The sequence below is a fragment of the Xylocopa sonorina genome, chromosome 1, assembly GCF_050948175.1.
Source record: "Xylocopa sonorina isolate GNS202 chromosome 1, iyXylSono1_principal, whole genome shotgun sequence".
NCBI classification, from domain to species: domain Eukaryota; kingdom Metazoa; phylum Arthropoda; class Insecta; order Hymenoptera; family Apidae; genus Xylocopa; species Xylocopa sonorina.
The window spans coordinates 11087418-11106046 of record NC_135193.1 but is presented as its reverse complement, the minus strand read 5'-3'; the positions used below and the strand labels follow the sequence as shown (position 1 = coordinate 11106046).

The window sequence follows — 18629 nt, the reverse complement described above, 5'->3', positions numbered from 1 at the left end:
CGCTCGACGAATAGTCGATCCTGTTGCCATGGGCGAACTTACGGCGTAGCCATTGCCCGTTGCTTGTGAGCCATCCTTTCCGTTTGCATTCACAGTGGTTCCCCGTCTTATTCCACAATTTTAATCGATCATTTCGCACCTTTTATACACACATATATATATAAAAATCATTCTTATTTTTACAATGTCGGAAACGATCGAGAGGAATGCACCGAGCGTTGAACACTGTTTCGTCACCGCTATCGGTGCCATAATGGCGATAGCGCACCACCGTCGCGACCCACATGAAAGATAAAGGGGAAAAGAAGGTTCGCAGACGGAGAGGAGCGGTCGCAGTCCAATGGCAGAAGTAAATCGAGCAAAGCCATTGTTCGATTTCGCTCGAGGGAGAGACAGAGGGAGAAGAGAGAAGATTCCCTCCGCTTCGAAACTATTACTCGATTTGCCTGTAATCCCATCTGGAAGCGGTACGGATCCCTCGTCCCGTGGTTTTATCTAACGATGACAAACGGGCCGGGATTATTCGACCGATCGTGATTTCCCTGCCCGGCTCGATCTACCTCCGAGCGGTACGGTTATCCGCGCGCCGGAATGAACCGGGCCAATAAGCCAGCGTTCACCGGTCCGCGTTGAAAAATGCCGCGCGAAAGCAACGGGCGACACCTAAATCTCGATCCGTGAAATCCACCCGTCGCGTATTTCTAATAGGGAAAAAAGGGGTGGCGCGCCGTGCCACGGCAACCGCCTATATATAAATTCGACGTTATTACGAGCCCTTTTTTACGGGTACGTATCGAGGCGAATGCAAATTTATCGCGCGTCGCGAATCAAACGAGCCGTATACATAAAACTCCATACCAATGGCCGCGTGGAAAGGGAATGAATCCGCGGAGGATTGCGATGCCTTGAATTTATGCCAGACGGCCGATAGAGTTCGATCTCGACGGTAATAGAGAAACGGTTTTCGTTTAACAGAGAAACGAGCGATAATAATTTCTGTCCGCATTCTTCGGCCGTAAAAATGATACGCGTAACGACGGAAATTTATTTTAAATAAATAGACCGGACATTCTCTGTGTCGTTACAATTTCTACCTTCTTTTACGACCCCTCGAGTCGAACGTAAACGACACGTTACACCGATGTAAATCGAAGAATGAAGATATTATACCGCTCTCCACGGCCAAGATGAGTTGAACAGCAACAAGTTTACGACGACCAGTATTAATACTCCATCTATCGCGTTCTATCGCCCCTAAACTTTCGTCTATCCGTAAATGGTGGTCGGGAACACGCCGTGAAGAAAAAGACGCCGCGCGGCGCACACGTGTCCCCGCGTGGGGCGTGTGTGGTTACTTGGAAATATCATAATCCCGGTTCGGTCACGCGCATATGGGAGGAAGGTTGCGTATAAATCTTCCGCGGGCCCTTCGTTACAGACGCCCTCGACGTCGTCTTTGGAATTTATCCGTGGACGAGCTGACGACGATACCGCGCGGCCACGGACGCCATTTCTACGCCCGGACAAAGACCGTGCCGCGTCGTCCCTCGTGGTGGCCAATAAGTCGTTTGTTTCAGAAACGCTCGTCATTTTTACGCCGCGGCTCGGTTTGATTTACGACAGCTTACGTCTGTACGGTCTCGTCCGCTCACCCGTCATATTTTCAGCACGACGCTGAAGATGGTTAAGAGAAAAGACAGGGGAAAAAATTCGTTCCAACGACGGGAATAAAAAATGGATTCTTTAGTAGCGGGTAGTTTTTAATTCGTTCTTGCCATTTGCGCGTGGCCTAGATACCGAAACTGCTCAAAACAATCGATTTAAATGACGGGATAAAAAGAGTGCTTTTTAATTATTTCCTCCTTTCCGTGACCCGAATACTGCTCAAGTTTCTTTCAAACGAGACCACGGCCGATTAAAGATACCAGTGGATCGTTGGAGAAAAATAAACTTCGCCAGACCGATCCCTCTGCTCGACTTCGTACGATCGGAATTCGCCTATTAAGATAATTCTGTCGGATAAGAAAATGATTTACCCGTATTACATCACGCGGGCCAGCGACAAAAAGCGCCACGGATAGGACTGACTCGCAAACAGTTTCCATTTCACTTGGGAACGGGGCACGGGATGAATTAAGTCGGTAGTTTCGTTCAAGAGGCCCGACAAGGGACCATCGAACTGGGGCAGCTCGCAAGACCTCCGCTTTTTATACACCGCGAGTTGAACAGTGCGAGAAGAAGCGGTAATAAAACGTTCCGCGAAACGGCACGCAACGAGATCGAGCGCAGCAACGTACACGCCCGACCATAATTCATCGGGCACTTAATAAATCAGTGGACGAATCGAAGGAATGCGCTAATTACAAATCTATTCCTGGCTGAACGAGCTAGCTTTTTATTCGATCAGCGATTTTATTCGGAACTCTTGCACGTGTACCCAGCAATTTACAGGCCAGCAGCATGTATTGTATAAGAGTAACGGTAGATCGAATAGAAGTTCTTGCTCCGATTTCTTTTCCGTCCGTGATCAAGGTAAACGCGAGACGAGAGACTCTCTCGTTTCTTCCATCGATTTCCGCGCTCGACACGACTCCACGCGCTAAAAGGCTCGCGTCCCGTCGTACGAACAGAGTTTCCCTCTATTTCTGAGCGACGCGACGCTCGTTCCGTCCGTACACTTTGGTCGAGTGCCACTTGAAGGGACGCGTTATTCACGGCTCCGAAGAGAAAGAAACGCTTTATGATTCCCGTCTCGTCGCCGGCCCTTGTCTTCCGGGGTCCCAGGCGGCCGCTCCACTTCCCCAGTTTTCACGTGAAACGTTCCCCCCGAGTTCTTGGCAAACGCTCGTGACCAACCGGCGCGAAACAGCTGTTCCCTCGGATAACGACGGCGGTTAGTCGACCGCCGTGTTATTACACTCGAACGATTTCGATCCCGCTCGCGTGAGTCTCGATTACCAGGTTTATTCTCGCGGGACAGTGTGAAACAAACGATTGACGGGCAATTGCCTGGCAATTTCACCTGGTAAGCGGCGTTTAAGACCGACGTTTCGCGCGGATACTCGTCTGCCGACGAATGATCAAGAAAAAAAAACCACCACGTACCTATTCCTTTTTTCAATTCGATTTCTATCAAATGAATTCTTATTACCTTCTGATCTTTCGAAAATTATATATTATTACACACCGAAAGCAGAGTCGAATAGAACGGATACTCGCGACGGAGAGGCTGGTATTATTTTCCAGCGAGGCGATTCTCTTTTTCGTCGCTTTCCATCGACAGAGAAGTTTAATGAGAGATGTAAAGCACGCGGAACGAGTCGGGTCGATTCTAATCGTAATAGAGCTACATGTGTAATTTCCGGCGTGATACGAAAATAATGCACTCTGGACTTACAATTAAGTAACACTGGCTCCGTAATTACTTATCGTTAATTAAATCAGCCGCAGCGTTATCTACCAGCGGGCCTACGCGCGTTCCGCAACCCCTTCGTGTCCCGCGAGCGACTGCCACTTTGCTCGCGCGAACTAGACCCATCTGGCACCGAACCGTGAACCGAATCGCGACCAAGCTGCTGGCGAGATCTTGTAATCAGACGTTACGCGCTCGCGACATCGCGAGATGTTTTAATAACGTCGTCACGAGGGAGCGTCTCGTCGAGTAGTAAGCCGGGAAAGGTTGGCCTCGGAAAAGGCGCCTTCAACTCTCCGCCAGCCTCTAAACAGAGATAAAAACCGGGCGCACTCCGCTTCGAGTTGAAAAACATCATTACCATCTACAATTTCAGTGGCGATTTATCGAGTTCCGCCAGGTTTTCTGCGGTCGCGATTCAGAAACGTTATACGTTCTCTCGAGTTTCCTTTATTATTAGTCTCCCTTTCTCGTAAAATCGTTCCGGCATCCGCGTGATTAGAGCGGCGCTTGAGCAAACACTGGCCAGTCATTCAGCGCGCTGCGAGCGCCGATTTTTACCCCGCTGTCAATGAGACGAAAGGCCCGCGAGCGAATCTCGTCTCGTTCTCGCGCGGTTACTACGATAAACGCTCTCTGGCCTCGGATCGAATTGAATATATTTTCGATCCAACCGCGCAAGAATGTCCCACGCGTGTACGTAGAACAAAAGTAGGATAATGACAGAGTAAAGCGGCAGCGAGCGATTCGAATTTTCCTAACCGTCGCTTGCCCAATCTCGATACGACCGGGCAAGATCGTTTTAACCGACGCAACTTTTTTCCCCTCCGCGTCCTTAGGCTTTTGGGTAATGAACCGTGTCCCGAGCGGTCGCGATACAAAGAAAATCGGCTCGCGAAAACGGACGGAGGCACATGGTGGAAAACCGGCGCTCGATTGGCGGCTCGTAATCGTGGCAAATCGAGCGTACCGAACTTGTCTAATTAAAGGTACTTAGAGACGCGGGGACTCGAAGTAACCGTGAATTAAATCGCAGAAAATGATTAAAATTACAAGTGTCCCTCGATCGGATGTCGATTTTCAAATAGCTGTACTTGCACCGTGCGCGGGTATTTTTTACGTTGACGGGATTACAGTCAAGCGTGGATAACGTAACTGGGACGTGACAAAGAGGATCAACGAACCCCTGCATCTCTCCTCCTCGATTCTCTCCGATCTCCACTCTTTTTTTTCTGACAATTAACGATTGTTTTATTGCATCTAGATCGGACGTAACGTCGCGACGTCCATCGACCGTGGCGTGTAATGCAATTTGATGCGATTACTTCCCCCCCATAGCCCCCCTTTTCCTCCCTGGGGCGCTTTCTTTCCCCGCCCTTCTGTGTATTTACATATCGTACACTTCGTGCACGGTGCTTAAGTCGATTGGACACGGCTGGACGTTTGACGCGGACAGACATCGCGCGAGAGTGGACGTTTCGTAGCGATCTACGAACAAGGAGAGAGAGAGAGAGATAAGGGAAGGAGAGGAAGCTTGTCCGATTTTACCAATCGTTCTAGATTATTTCTTGGTATTACGGGTGGAAAAAGAAACGAACGAGGAACGTATCAAGGCTGTCGACGTGGTACGATAGAAGACGCGAGGCGTGAAACACGCTAAAGCGGATTCGAGTCAAGGACTAAGCGTTTTAGATCTCGATTAATTGCCCGTGTATACCGTCGCGCGGAGATCCTGGATACGCGGCGCTTCCGGTCGTTAGACCGATTCGGTCTCGAAAGATAGAACGTTCTAGCGAGGAGCTTCTTGCATGACTCACGAGCGTTTCGCGCGAAACTGCTCGATGCGAGGAAATTGAGCACGATCTTGATTAATCGCATCTGGATCGTCATCCGTGTATCGCGAGGGGGGAACAATGAAAATCCGCCGCGTTCGTTGAACGCGGAGCGTTATTTCTCTCGCGAGGAATGTAAAACGTTCGTCTTCAGTCATCGCAGCCGCTTACGGTACACCATTGGTCCGTAACTGTGCGCGCGAATTTTCTACACCGATCTAATTGCGAACGGCGAACGAGTCGGCGAGGACTTTCCTGCGGACATCGAACGAATCGCGCGTCGTTCTCGTTCGACGTTTCAAGGTTCGATAAACTTACACCACGGACAGCTGCCGCGATCTTTCGACTCGGCAGCCACCGGCGGCCATTCAGAAAACGATTCACGTACGCACCCATGGGTTACTCACGTCGTCACGTGGCTTGCGGGACATACCAATCATTGGCGATGAAGCCACGCATCTGTCGAGAGATCGTTTCGCATAGTTGCACACTCGGGCAAGGGTTACGCAACTTGTACGCGTACAGTGTCAGCCATTTTCGACGCGTTTGACGCACGCCAGAGTCTCGGATTGATCACGGCCATCGCGGCACGCTGCGTTAATTAAAGATTAATACGTGACAACCGATCAGGGATGACGGTAATTAAGAACGCAGGTAATATCCCGACGGATTTCTCATCGAGACGATCAATAGATTCGTAACGATGTTTTAACGAGTTTCTCTTTGGAGTTTTGCATTGTACGAGCGCTACGGTTCTTTCTGCATCCAAAATGGCCGATACTGGGTCATTTTCTCGGGCTAATTTTCGAGGTATCTTTATTGCAAAACGCATAACATTCTCCGTATCGTAAAAATTGATGATACGTCTGGGAAGTTAATTCACCGGTTCTCTGGCAGTGTTTATCCATGGAAAATCGTAAGTCAGACAATCGTGACGTGCCTATGCTCGGTCGGTTATGTAACGTAATAATACTTGCGTTCCGCGTAATTGCAGTGTCCCATATTCGGACCCACCGCCTTCCTTTCCACCGCTGCCTCTTTCATTGCTCTTGCGTACACGCTCGAAGCAGTCGTCGAAGCAAGAAGATGCCGCGCAGAGAACGTTTCTGCTTTTTAATTTGTCGAACAAAATTTCTGTTTTAGCCCTTGCGCGAGTTCGACGCAAAGCCACGACACCAATTACGCGACGCGCGATGAAACACCGGCTCGCAAGTTCCTCGATCGTGGCGCAGCTTTAACCAAGCGTCCATCGACGCGGGCGCAGCGGCAAGTTTGACGCGAGCCAGCTAATTGAATTGAAGAGCCCCAGCCACAGCGGTTGAAATTGAGAAATACACCGCGGCCAGTCACGAACAGGCTCGACACAGCCAGTCACGACCTCGTAACTATTTCGTTGAGCCGATGCCGTCGGCTCGTAAGCCGCGTTCTCGTTGTTCCGGCTAATTGGTACAAATTAAAACTGGGTCGATCTCACCGCTGATCCGCGTAAACCAGCCGGATAAACGAGAGTTCAAGGACCCGCGGATGCTTCGAGATGCTGAATAAACGCTCATTGTCAGGGACTGGTTAGGAGCGCGCGCTGTTCTATCGTCACGCGGATCCCTAACGGAGCACCGAACGATATTGATTGCGTCCCGTAAATCACCGTTTTAAACGGAACCGTCGACACCGTCTTCCGTAATGGTGATCGCCGTGAATTTCTCACGGAACGTGCAATAACGGCGCGCAGCGAAATGTCGATGATCGATCGATAGCCGCGAAATTAAGTGAATTAACCAATACCCTTCCGACGGATGATGATTGAATCACGCGGAGGTGGTGAAGGCGGAATTACGAAACGACTCTGATTGTCACTGATGAATGAAACTTATAACTCTCGACAAGTTCGACCGATCTGGAGTTAAATTATTCGGTGAATCGATCAATTGGACCGCATTGTGCGGGAAGAAAGCGGTCCACTTGAAACGAAAATTAAACTGAATTAATTATAATGGCCATTATAATTGCGAGCCATTATGTTATCAGTAGATACGTTGCTGGCAGAAACGCGAGCAGTGATTCTGATTCCACTGTCTACGTTAACGCATACGCGTGGCCAATGGCTGTATCTACTTGCGGCTGTCTGTTGGACGCGGCTGCATCCACTGCGCGGTCGTCCAAGTGGAAACGACTCTATCTACTGGCCATCGCTTCTCATCGCGCTTTGCTACCGCACGATTGCATTCGCGAGATCGCCAGAATCGGACTACTTGCTCGCGTTTATTACCAATTTTTCACTAACGATCGACTCCCTATCTTATGACACGTCCATATTTTTCATAAACGCGTGATTTGGTTCGAATGGACCCAGGTAATGATGGACGATCCGACGCTATTGATCGTCTGGCGAATTTCCGACCTCCCGATTGTCGGGTTCAGCTTATAAATCGGCCTGTCACTCGGTAATGATCGACAGGACAACACGGTCCCCGAACAATTTTCGGTCCAGCGGCAACAACGGCCATTCGTAATTCGTCTCGTTAAGCGGATCCATTAAAGTGACATGGGCATCGTCGGAGACGTTGTCTCTTTTCGGCGAATCACCGCCAGGCGCGGTTCCATCGCGAATAATAGGGATTATTACCAGTGTTGTAATTAAATAAGCATTATGGTAATAAATGGAAGGCAGTGATATCGCTGTTGCCACCGAATGGTTTCCGTCGTTCGCCAGTAACGAGTTTCGAACACCAGCAGCCTCATTCTTTTCGCCGCCATTAGCGTGATTGGACCGGAGCAACGTGTTTTTCGGCATGCGAAGCGTAACGCCATGCGCGGGAGAATAATGTTGATTGTGTACCAGTTCTCCGTTTTGGTGCCATTCCATTATGAACGCGGGTATCTAACGCCGCGATTTACCAATGGGTATGCGAATCGGTACGAAAACGGTGTGTAGAGGTCGCGGAATGTATTCTGCGCGAAGAAAAAGGAGGAATCTCAAGGGATGCGTGTATCGGGCCGATTTGTCTCGCAATAAATATTCCCAGGACCTCGAAGAACAGAACAGAAACGGTCCAACCCACGCTCGATCGTCGAAAGATCGAGTCACGCAACGTGTCCTCGGAGAACCGTTCCCTGGCGATTCTTCAGGGACACGTTTCCGGCATTATTAGCGCCACGTGACTCGCGGACGGGCCCGTACCTCGGCAGGGGTATTACGTGTTGGTCGAAGATAATTAGCCCCCGAATGGAAGATTAGCGAGCCAGAGTCCCCTAAGAGTGGGTCATCGCGTGTCGTCGACGAAGTAAAAGCAATTTCATGTCCCGCGACGCTGCAACCGCGTATTATCGATCCTCTCGGATGCGAGCTCTCGAGGCCCCGTGGCCACGCGGGAAAATGACACGTTACGACGACAGGCTAGAAACAGCGAAAAGCAAACAGAGGGAACTGCCGCGTCGACGTGTCGAAATGTATTTTGTTTCAGCTCCCCTCCGCTTCGTTCCTTTTTTCCTCCTCGTCCACGTTCGAAAACGCTCGGGACGGCGGAGATCGTAAATTTCACGCGGCGCATTAAGCTGCGCGTCGTGTTTCGTCGATTCTACACGGCTGATTTACGAAATAAATTCTGCTCGCGGTTTAGCTCCGCTGGCTGCCGGCCGATTATGAAACATGAGCAGACTAGGAAGACGAAGCACCTCCGGGCGTACATCTGAAAGGGCATTAATCCTTTGGCAAATTCTCTGCCGACGATTACATACTTTCTGGACACGCCTCGCGGCGTGTGTACCTTCCGCGTCAATCCAACGGGGCCCCTTGTTTCTCAGCCCTACCGATCGCCAATTAATGAAATTTCGAATTTCGACGAATTTCTATTTCACGAATAACATAATTGCGACTTCCACTTAACGCGTCAGGGTTTGCAGAAACGTCGATCGCACCGAGAAGGGGAAAAAGAGTAACTCCACGTTCTACGATTCTAACGATCCGCGCTTGATGAAATTCGAATTCGGAAAAGCTTGCGTACTCGCGAGAATTTCAACTTCTGGAGTCAGTGGAATTAAAAAAGCGACACGCGTTGGCTGCGCGTACGTTATCGGTAGATCTACGCTGCGGTCACGCGGTTAAATCCATTATGGAAATGTAATGGAATAAATAAAGTTTCGGGGCGAGCGTTCATCGCGAGCGCGGAACTCTCCGGAGCAAACCAGCCGTTCCCAATCCGCGCGGATCGCAAACAACCAGATAGCGACTGTTAATATTATAGACGTCATTAAATCTGATGACCCGACGCGCTTTCCATTGCTCGCGCGCGGCGGCCCATTTCAACGGCGGCGGCGTATGAAAGCTGGCCCGACGAATGCATCCCCCGCGCGCATCGATTCGCCGCGATGGTACACAGCTCGATGGTACGTACTTTCGATAATTTCTATCGGGATTAACGAAAACTCGGTTGTCGCTGCGACGGCGCGCCGCGTCGATTCGATTGGTACGCGCGCAGAATTTGTATCTCGTTTGTTTCCACGGGCACGCAAACACCCGCCCTCCTATCTCGTTAACCATCGCGACTCGCGAGACGCATAATTATTGCCAATACCACCGGGTCCTACGTACGAGCTGTCCGTGTATAGCCGACGCGATAGCGCGCATTCGAACAACGCCAGCGGATCCATTCACGACGATGCATCATCGATGCAAATGATCGAATTACGTAAGGTCGTTTCTCATGCGGGGGACCGGCACAGTTAAGCCATTGTGAACTTTATCCGCGGGGATCTTGGCCGGGGGAAATAGTTAACAGCGGCGATCGATCGTCGCGGCGTTCCCTCGTTTGTTCCCTCGATCCACCACCGAAAAATGTCCGCCGCTCGTGTTGGACTCTGTTGGAATTTCAATTCCTCGCGCGTCGCGTCGGGCCCCTCCGTCGTGGCACGTAAAACACGCTCACGAAGGGGACAGGCCATTGTCGGCATGGGAAACAAGGTGTGATTGGGCAATAAAAAAATTGGGGATTCGGCGGGGACGCTGTTCGTGCACAGTTCGAAAGGATTGTTCGAATAGATCGATATCGCGCGTGGCGCTATCCGTGTTATCCTCTGGATTTAATATGCATATAGATTGGTGATACGCATTCGAAGTATGCAGATTAATATCCCCCTGTGGAATACCACCGAGCACTTGATACACGGCACTCGGTTATTTTTAGTATTCATAAACAAGATCTTTCGAGTGATTATCCGGAACAAGTGACCCCTCCTCGTTGCGTTTAAACGCCCATAAAACTTATCGATCGATAATGGTCCATTACGATGCACTTCGCTCATAAACCAGATTTATTTCGGCTCCGCTCCGAATAGACACGGAGGAACACTCGACCTAGAAAATAAATTTAACTCCTTCATAGCTGCGTTAGATCTCGTATTAATTGCCATCCATCGCGGAACGAGCGGCAATTAAATTCCTCTGGGATTAACTCGCGCGATTAATGCCATTCGCAGGAACCATCGACGTGTACGGATCGCAAAACCGGGGCTAATATGAAATTCGCGTCGCGCCGCCGTGATCGTTGTCTTTCGAATACTTAATTAGCGATAATTACGCGGGACGGAACCGTCATAACTCTAATAGGCGTCGAGCGTCAATTCGCGATAGGGAGCAAATTGGACGCGGCGAATTAATTAAGGCCACGAAAATCGGCTACGGGGCTGGTCGCGACGGAATCTCGACTGAAACACCCACCGTAACCGTGAAACGCAACGGGCCACCTCGTTAATTAATTATAGGGGACCGACGAACCGGCGCAGACCGTGCACACGCTCGTTATCGTATCCGTCGCTCATCGTTCGCCATGTCCGACACGACGCCGGGTCGCGGCTTCCCTTATTTACCATTCCAACGTCGTTCGACTGTCGCGAAATCGTTTGCGAAATTTTTCCACGCGTACGATATCGGCCAGCTGGAAACGTTTGCGAGCGGCCTTGGACTTATCACGCAAGTATTACGCGCGCCATTGTAAAGTGGGACGGCTCTAGAGCTTCTCTACTTTTCTGTTTTCGACGTTCAAAACGGGCGTAGTAAACAGCGTCATGCGAAACACTCGACGCGCACGATGCAGCGAGCCATATCGTATACGTAGACGTTCCCTTTTATCTTACCATTTTTCTATGGTCGCGCAAGAACGTTGATGAAAATGTCTATTTTAAAGGAAAACAATCTTGCGATATTATCGATGGAAATGTTTGCTTCGCGAGCGGGCAACTTGGACGGAATTGAACTGAACTTCGCCTTCGAGACGTCTCACTTTGGGCATTTGACTATAATAACGAGCATCTCCTTCGAACATCGAGCAGCAGCGCGCGCTCTAGGCAGAAGCACGTCCGATCTTCAATCTCGTATCGCGTCTCGCCTTCTTCCGTCTAACAGAACGAAAGGGGGAGAAACCACGAGCGAAAACACGACATCGTGATTATCTAAACAGGGGAATCTAGAGAAAGAGCCCAGAGGCCTTTCGAGCGCGAGGGCTGCGAGCACAATCCAGGAATTCACGCTTTCAAGATTTACCGTCGATCCGATGGAAACGTTGTTCTTCCTGTTGTAGCCATTTGAGAGAAGAAGTCGAACAAACTGATCGCCAGACACAGGGAATACGATCGCAGCAGCTCCGCGGGAAACTTTCCTCCAGCGTGCTCGAAAAGGAGAAATCTCGTCTCTCTCTAAATTCAATATTTGTAAACGGTTACCACCCGATCGCTTGGCTAGCTTGACCAACATGGTTTCCCTCGACCACGTAAATACACTAAATTCCACAGGGAGAGACACAGGGATTCCAAACTACCAACGGTACCAACAATATTTCTATCGATTAACCTCTGTAAATCTCGGATACCTAATAACCGTGTCTCGACTCCCACTTCGAGTTTGTTCGATTCTGACAAAAAAGTGGAGCTCGATTTAGAATGAACGGTGCGGGTGGGACGACAGAGGGGGCACATGGGAAATTTCGATCGACCGTGCGAGTTAAGGATCGTCCGATCAAGTTCAGCAGCCAGTTAACCGACGGTTAGCCTGCTGTCCTGCGTCCATCTAACGACTTAATGACGGGAATTCGCCACTTACGGTGCTCCTCCTTTTCTCCTCTTTCGCCGTGCGCGTCGTCTTTCTCCACGGGCTCGCCATCGCCGTTGAATATCAACGGCGTAAAACGAGCCAGCCGACGTACGAGTAACAATGTCGAAAATTGTTGAACGAGGCTCAACAGGAGGGAACTCTATTAACCTCTCGCGAGCAACGGGGATCGTGCAATCACCGTCGGAAGGAATAAATTCAAGTTGGCAAATCGTGCCGCGTGTTAGCCAATCCTGCACGCATCGCGGCCGGCCGGCTGATCTCATCCTGCGTCGGGACGAAACGCGATATCGCCGCTTAAAAGATACTTATAAATCGATTATCCGGATAACTTCGATGTAATTCGTTGGTAAAGATCGATGGATCGTGATCTCGCGGATCATGCAACGGGGCGATTTGCATAATTTTCCGTGGAAATGCGAGGGAGATCGTTTCGGTTGATATACGCGCAACTAGGTTAAATCGTAGTTAACATTACTTCGCCTGATGGACGTGAAACAAGATCTTGTTCAATTCAGACAAGACTTCATTGAATTTGAACGACACTCGGTTAGGTAGACCGTAATAAGATTTTATTGAAACTGAATGGGACATAGTTAAGCGTATACGTGCCGCCCTCCCTCGCTGCCTCTTTCTCCGCCTCTATAGGTACGCGAGGCTGATATTGATTTTTCGAAAAGAATCGCAGACAATTGCCGGGGACCTCACCGCGTATCTGATCCCTTCGAATCTCGATAACCTTTTCAGCCACCTCGATAGAGATCGGTGAATCTCTCTTTCTCCCCATAGATCTTCCACTGGAATTCTCAGTGCTCGTACGTTTCCATCGATGCTTCTCCCTTGGAATAATAGCTGATGGCCCCCCCGATTGTGCCTCATAATACTAGGAAATTACATTACGAGCAACAGCTACCGTCTCGCGGATAATTGTTATGCACCAGCCATGCAACGCGACAGTGGCGTAGCACTCGCCGTCCGGCATTCTCGATCCCTCTGGTCGTTCGCATAGGAGGAGACCCCTTTGAACTCACCGATTATGCGTTTCCAATTAGAGTTCAAAGGAACGATGAAATTGCTAGGCCTTTTACGATCAATTTCCCTTCCACGGGTATTCGAATATCTTTCCCCCGCTCTCTGTCGCTTTCGCGTTTCCTACCACTCGCGACAAGATTTCGCTCGACGGACGAAAATTCCTCCTTATCTTGAATCCATTAACCTTTCCGAGATTAATTATTCGTGACGCTTAATCGGGCCGCGATTCGATGCCGATCGAACTGGTTCTTTCGCAAGGCTGACCAATCGCTAACGGCTCTACATAATTAAACAGTCATTAAATCATAAGACCAATTTTTCAATACCTCGGCCAGCGATAGAGAGCCAAACGCGTTACAAACACGGAATTGTCAATATTAATCTTATATCCAATTTCTTAGCCATCGAGTTAGGTAGATCACTCTTCCCCTATTTTCTTCTCCCACTTTCCGGTCGATCGAGTATTTCTCGATCGCTAGCCGTCGTGTTTTTTCACGCGTTCGACATAAAGTCGCCAGGCCGTTGCGTGTCTTCGACAAGAAAGACGCTGAGCCAGCCAATTGCATAACGCGACGCTTCTTTTCCGCAACATTTTTCAGCTCGCCCGGACGAACACACTCGGCCACAAAACACGCAGGTGACGAGTCCGCCAAGGATTCCGTTCCTCCTCGTGTACCGCGAGTACCTTTTTCTTTGCGCTATCGGCTCACCGTTGGGCACCGAGACTCAGGGGTCTCCTCGTCGTGTGTTACGGCTGGTCGCCGCAGATACGATTCAGGAAGAACCACGATACCACCGGCAAAACAAGCTCGCGATATCGAATTTCTCGTGTATCGCGAGTTGATGGTATCGCGCGAGTGGATCCCGCAGAATGGACGTGAGTACTCTCTTTCCATAGAAACGTTGGGTATAGATCGCCTAGCCCCTTAGAAAAACCCGTCGCGGTTCGACAAGACGTTCAATTTTCACGGACGCGATCCTTTTATTTCAATTCCACTCGGTTGCTCGTTCGCGATATTACATCAGAGCTAAGTTTCCATACGCAACGGTACCGTTTCAGCCATTTTCGAACGTCCCTCTCGCTCCACTGTACGCGATAAAGACATTACCATTGTCAACGATCGTTGGAAGGGAAATGAAACGGGGAGGATTCGTTTGCAGGAACAAACCAGCAACGATAATGGACCGTCGACGCTACAATGGCCGGATTATCTCGTGATCGGTGTAATGCTGTCGATCTCAGCCGGGATCGGGATCTACTACCGATTCACCGGAGGCAGACAACGCACCGCCGAGGTTAAGCGCTTGGGAAATTAATTTTCGACACGGACGATCGGATCGGCTTCGGGTCCGCGCGGGGCCCGGCGATCCAATAACCGTGATAAACTGCGCCGCGAACAGCCCGTCTGCGTGTGTACCCGAGAGAGTTGCCACCGTCTTAGATCGCGGACACACTGTTCCACATGCCTCGGATCTTTCACCGTTATCGCCCCGATCGATCTCCGGCCGCGCGATAAATATTCCCTACGACACAAATTGCCAACTATCCGGAGAGCGGTATTTCATTTATCGGGTTAGCCGCGAGCCGGTCGCGACGAATGACCGCAGTGGGAGAACGGTAATTAACGCCGAGGCGTTATTACGAATCGAGTCAGAGGGCCAGCCTGAAAACAGCCGTGTCTACCCTCGTACGCGACGGACACGATCGGTTGCGCGATAATATCCCGATAGATCGGGACGGATGGCGAGCGTTCCGTCGTTTCTGCTACTCATTCGCTCGGATTGGTCACCGCCGCGAGGAATTTATCCTGGATCCGTGTGGCTCTTTCGCGCGATCGATCGATCCATTAATTCCGTTCGCGGCGCGCTCGCCTCGACAGCTTATTAATTGTTTGCTCCTTAAACAGCCTGTACACACGCACCCCTCCATCCGGGGGTAATTATATTACGTTTGAACGGTGTTTCGCGATTGTTACCGACAGGAATACTTCTCGGCCAATCGATCAATGGGCGTCGTTCCTTTAGCGATCGCGCTGACGGTGTCTTTCATGTCGGCGATCACGCTGCTCGGAATCAGCGCGGAAAATTACGTCCACGGTACGCAAATCATGCTGCTGTACCTGGGCGGTTTCTTCGGCACACCGATCGCCTTGTACTTCTATCTTCCTGTCTTCGTCGAGTTGAACACCATAAGCGTGTACGAGGTAATTGCTGCGATCGATCGGCTGTATTTCTCATCGAGGACGATCCGCGCGTCGATTTCGCGTAGCTGTTAATCGTACTGGCAAAAAGGTTGTTCTCGATTTTCGTAGTACCTGGAGAAACGATTCGGAATGAGAGCACGCCTGGTAACCAGCACTGCCAATTTCCTCCAACTGCTCTTGTACACTGGAGTGGTGTTGTTCGCGCCTTCGTTAGCCCTCGAAGCGACAACCGGATTGTCGGGGGACATGAGCGTCCTATTGATCGGTCTGATTTGCACCTTCTACTCGACCGTCGGTGGCATCAAGGCTGTTCTGATCACCGACGTGTTCCAAGGGCTGTTGATGTTCGCTGGTCTCGGTTGCGTCCTTGGTGTAGCGGCTGGCGATCTCGACGGCGGGTTGTCCAACGTCTGGAGCATCGCTCAAGAGGGTGGTCGAGTGGAGTTCTTCGAGTAAGAACGCGACATGTGAACCGTATGTGAATGAAATATTTCAGAAAATCCGTCGGTTTCCAGTTTCAGAATCGACCCGACCGTGAGGCATACCTGGTGGTCTCTATTGATCGGCAGCACCACGATCTTTCTGTCCTTCTACGCTGTGAATCAGGTTCAAGTTCAGCGTTTGCTTACCGCTGAGTATGTATACAGATCTTTAGTGAAAGTAATCCAGATTCGAACGAAGAATGAAATTTGGTCTCTTGTGTTCGTTAGGAGTGCAAAGACGTCTCAACGCGCGCTCCTTCTGAGCGGTCCAATTACCCTCCTGCTTGGCATTCTCACGTCCTTCTCCGGTCTAGCCCTCTACGCCGTCTACAGGGACTGCGACCCGGTCACAGCCGGGAAAATCGCCAGCTTTGATAGGATAATGCCACATTTCGCAGCGGAAAGGATGTCACGGGTGCCAGGGATCACAGGACTCTTCATTTCCGGTGTCTTTAGCGCCAGCCTGAGCACCATCTCCGCCATGCTGAATTCCCTGGCGGCCGTCGCGTTGGAGGACTACGTGAAACCGTCGTACCGTAGACTGGGCCTGGAGTTTCCAACAGAGAAGGCCACTCTAATTGGCAAGCTGCTCGCTGTGCTGAATGGTTTCGCCTGTTTGGCCGTGGCGTACATCGCGAAATCGATGAGCTCGATGATCGAGGCGGCCATCGGGATCTCTGGGGCGATCGGGGGACCGGTTCTCGGGATTTTCACGCTGGGCATGTTCGTGGAGAGGGCGAACGAGACCGGGGCGATCGCTGGAATCGTTTCCGCTTTGATCCTGTGTCTGTGGGCGGTGTTCGGACAGCCGAAACCGATACCGGCCAAACTTCCGTTCTCCGTCGACGGCTGCGAGAATTCCACTTTGTTATTGGATCATCGGAACTCGACCGCGTTCAACGAGTAAGTTACCCTTTCTCGTTAAGAAACCTGTGCGTGGAGCGTTTCGTTTCGAAGCGTAACGGCACCGTAAAACGTTTCACGAGTTTGTCCGGGGAGGAAATACGACGCTCGAGGGTAGAGGAGGAAACGACAATGTTTCCGGGGGCAAATTGAAGAAATGTTGCCAGTAATTCCATCCTCTTATCGAGTCTGTTCCCTTTGATCCGTGTACAATACGATTTCAGAGGTAAACGCAGCCCTGCTTCCCTCTCTGAGAACGATAAAAAGGTTGTCCCGTATTTTCCTTTGGAGGACCGTTCGTACGTTCTTTAATGTATCCTTTATAATGTCGCTAGGGAAAGATACCATTATAATGCCTCGATTTTAACGAGTCATTCTTTCGTTCGGATACAGAATCGATAGAATCGACGTATCAATCCGCTCGGATAGAATGAAATTCAGAATGGAGCGTGGCCAGGATACAATTTGCGAAATGAGCGGATGCGGAACGCGTTCAGGCGATCGTCCCTTCCGTCTATTCACGCCGCGGGACCGTTTCTGCAAATATCGCATGCCCCGGCGTGGTTTCCTTTCCAATGAGGGGATTGCACGCACGTGTTGCCAAACGATTTACTCTCGAAACGTGGTTGCAGCGAAAAAGAAAAAGAAAGGGCCGAGTGAAACGTTCGGGCAGGAAAAAGCGGGCAGATTGTACGCGCGCAGCATGTACACGAGGACCTCCCTTCGTTCAAGCGTAATCGGTAGGGGAGCGCATACCGCGAATATGTCGGAAACGGAACGTTTCGCTGTCAGATAGCATTCTCGTTAAATCGAAAGGTAATTGGGACATAAATCAGCGAACGAATCGCCTTAGAATACACGTTATCGCGCGGTTAAACGTTTCGACGCGATAGCCTGGGCGTGGAATGGGTCCCGTGGTAGGAATAGTCGGCTAGGTAGGGGCGATTACTTCCCGATTTCTTTCCACTCGCCGCTTTCACGATCGGCTCGCTCCTCATCGTTTCCCACGATGGTAACTAACGCTAATTACGCGTTAATAAACCGTGATTACTGGCTCTTTATAAAATCCCTGCCGCGTTCCAATGTTGCATACAATATTGCTTTCTCCTTGCCACGCCAGCCAACCGGAATGGTCTCTCGCTGGTAGCAGCGTTCACATTTCCGCGAGGCGTTTCATTTATTCGACGACTCGTTTTCTAATATGCTCGTGGACGTTGCGCTTCGATTATCGTCAGCGTGAACGACGATAGAAAAAGTAACGCCCGGTCTGTTTCGATTTTCAGCGACACGGACGAGTCTTCTTATTTCTATCTGTATCGCGTATCGTACATGTGGTACAATCCGCTCGGACTGCTCATCACCATGGTCGTGGGGTACGTGATCAGTCTGATCACGAACAGGATATTTCGCAAGGACGCCCGTGAACCGGATCCCAGCCTGTTCATCCCCTTCCTGGCGTCACGGATTAGGCGGCGAAGGGAGGACGCGGCGAAAACTACGAGCAGTCAGGTCTTCGTTTTGGAGCACCGGAAATGAAACGAAGGCTGGATCTAATCGAGCGCGCCGTCCGTGTCAATTATTAAGCTCCAACGAGATTACAGATATCTTCGAGTGTCGTAACGGTGGAGAGAAGAGTTAATTGCCACTTATCGATGCAGAGAATGG

General features: G+C 50.4%; 2 protein-coding genes across 8 annotated transcripts in view; one reads left to right on the top strand and one right to left on the bottom strand.

Annotated features, from left to right (window-relative positions):
* The window catches only part of By (focal adhesion protein tensin), a 134857-nt gene that overhangs the window by 92490 nt on the left and 23738 nt on the right, over window positions 1–18629 (bottom strand). The gene's annotated exons all lie outside the window — the stretch shown is intronic.
* Window positions 14846–18546, top strand: LOC143430501 (putative sodium-dependent multivitamin transporter). 2 transcript variants are annotated; one of them, XM_076906825.1, is made up of 5 exons: window positions 14846–14932; window positions 15358–15579; window positions 15688–16031; window positions 16095–16964; window positions 18248–18546. In XM_076906825.1, the coding sequence occupies exons 2-5, from the start codon at window positions 15382–15384 to the stop codon at window positions 18498–18500; spliced, it is 1665 nt and encodes a 554-aa protein (XP_076762940.1). In that variant the 5' UTR covers window positions 14846–14932; window positions 15358–15381; the 3' UTR covers window positions 18501–18546. The 2 variants fall into 2 exon arrangements, with proteins under 2 accessions (XP_076762940.1, XP_076762932.1); XM_076906817.1 differs by lacking the exon at window positions 14846–14932 and having other exon boundaries at window positions 15333–15579; window positions 16095–16214; window positions 16290–16964.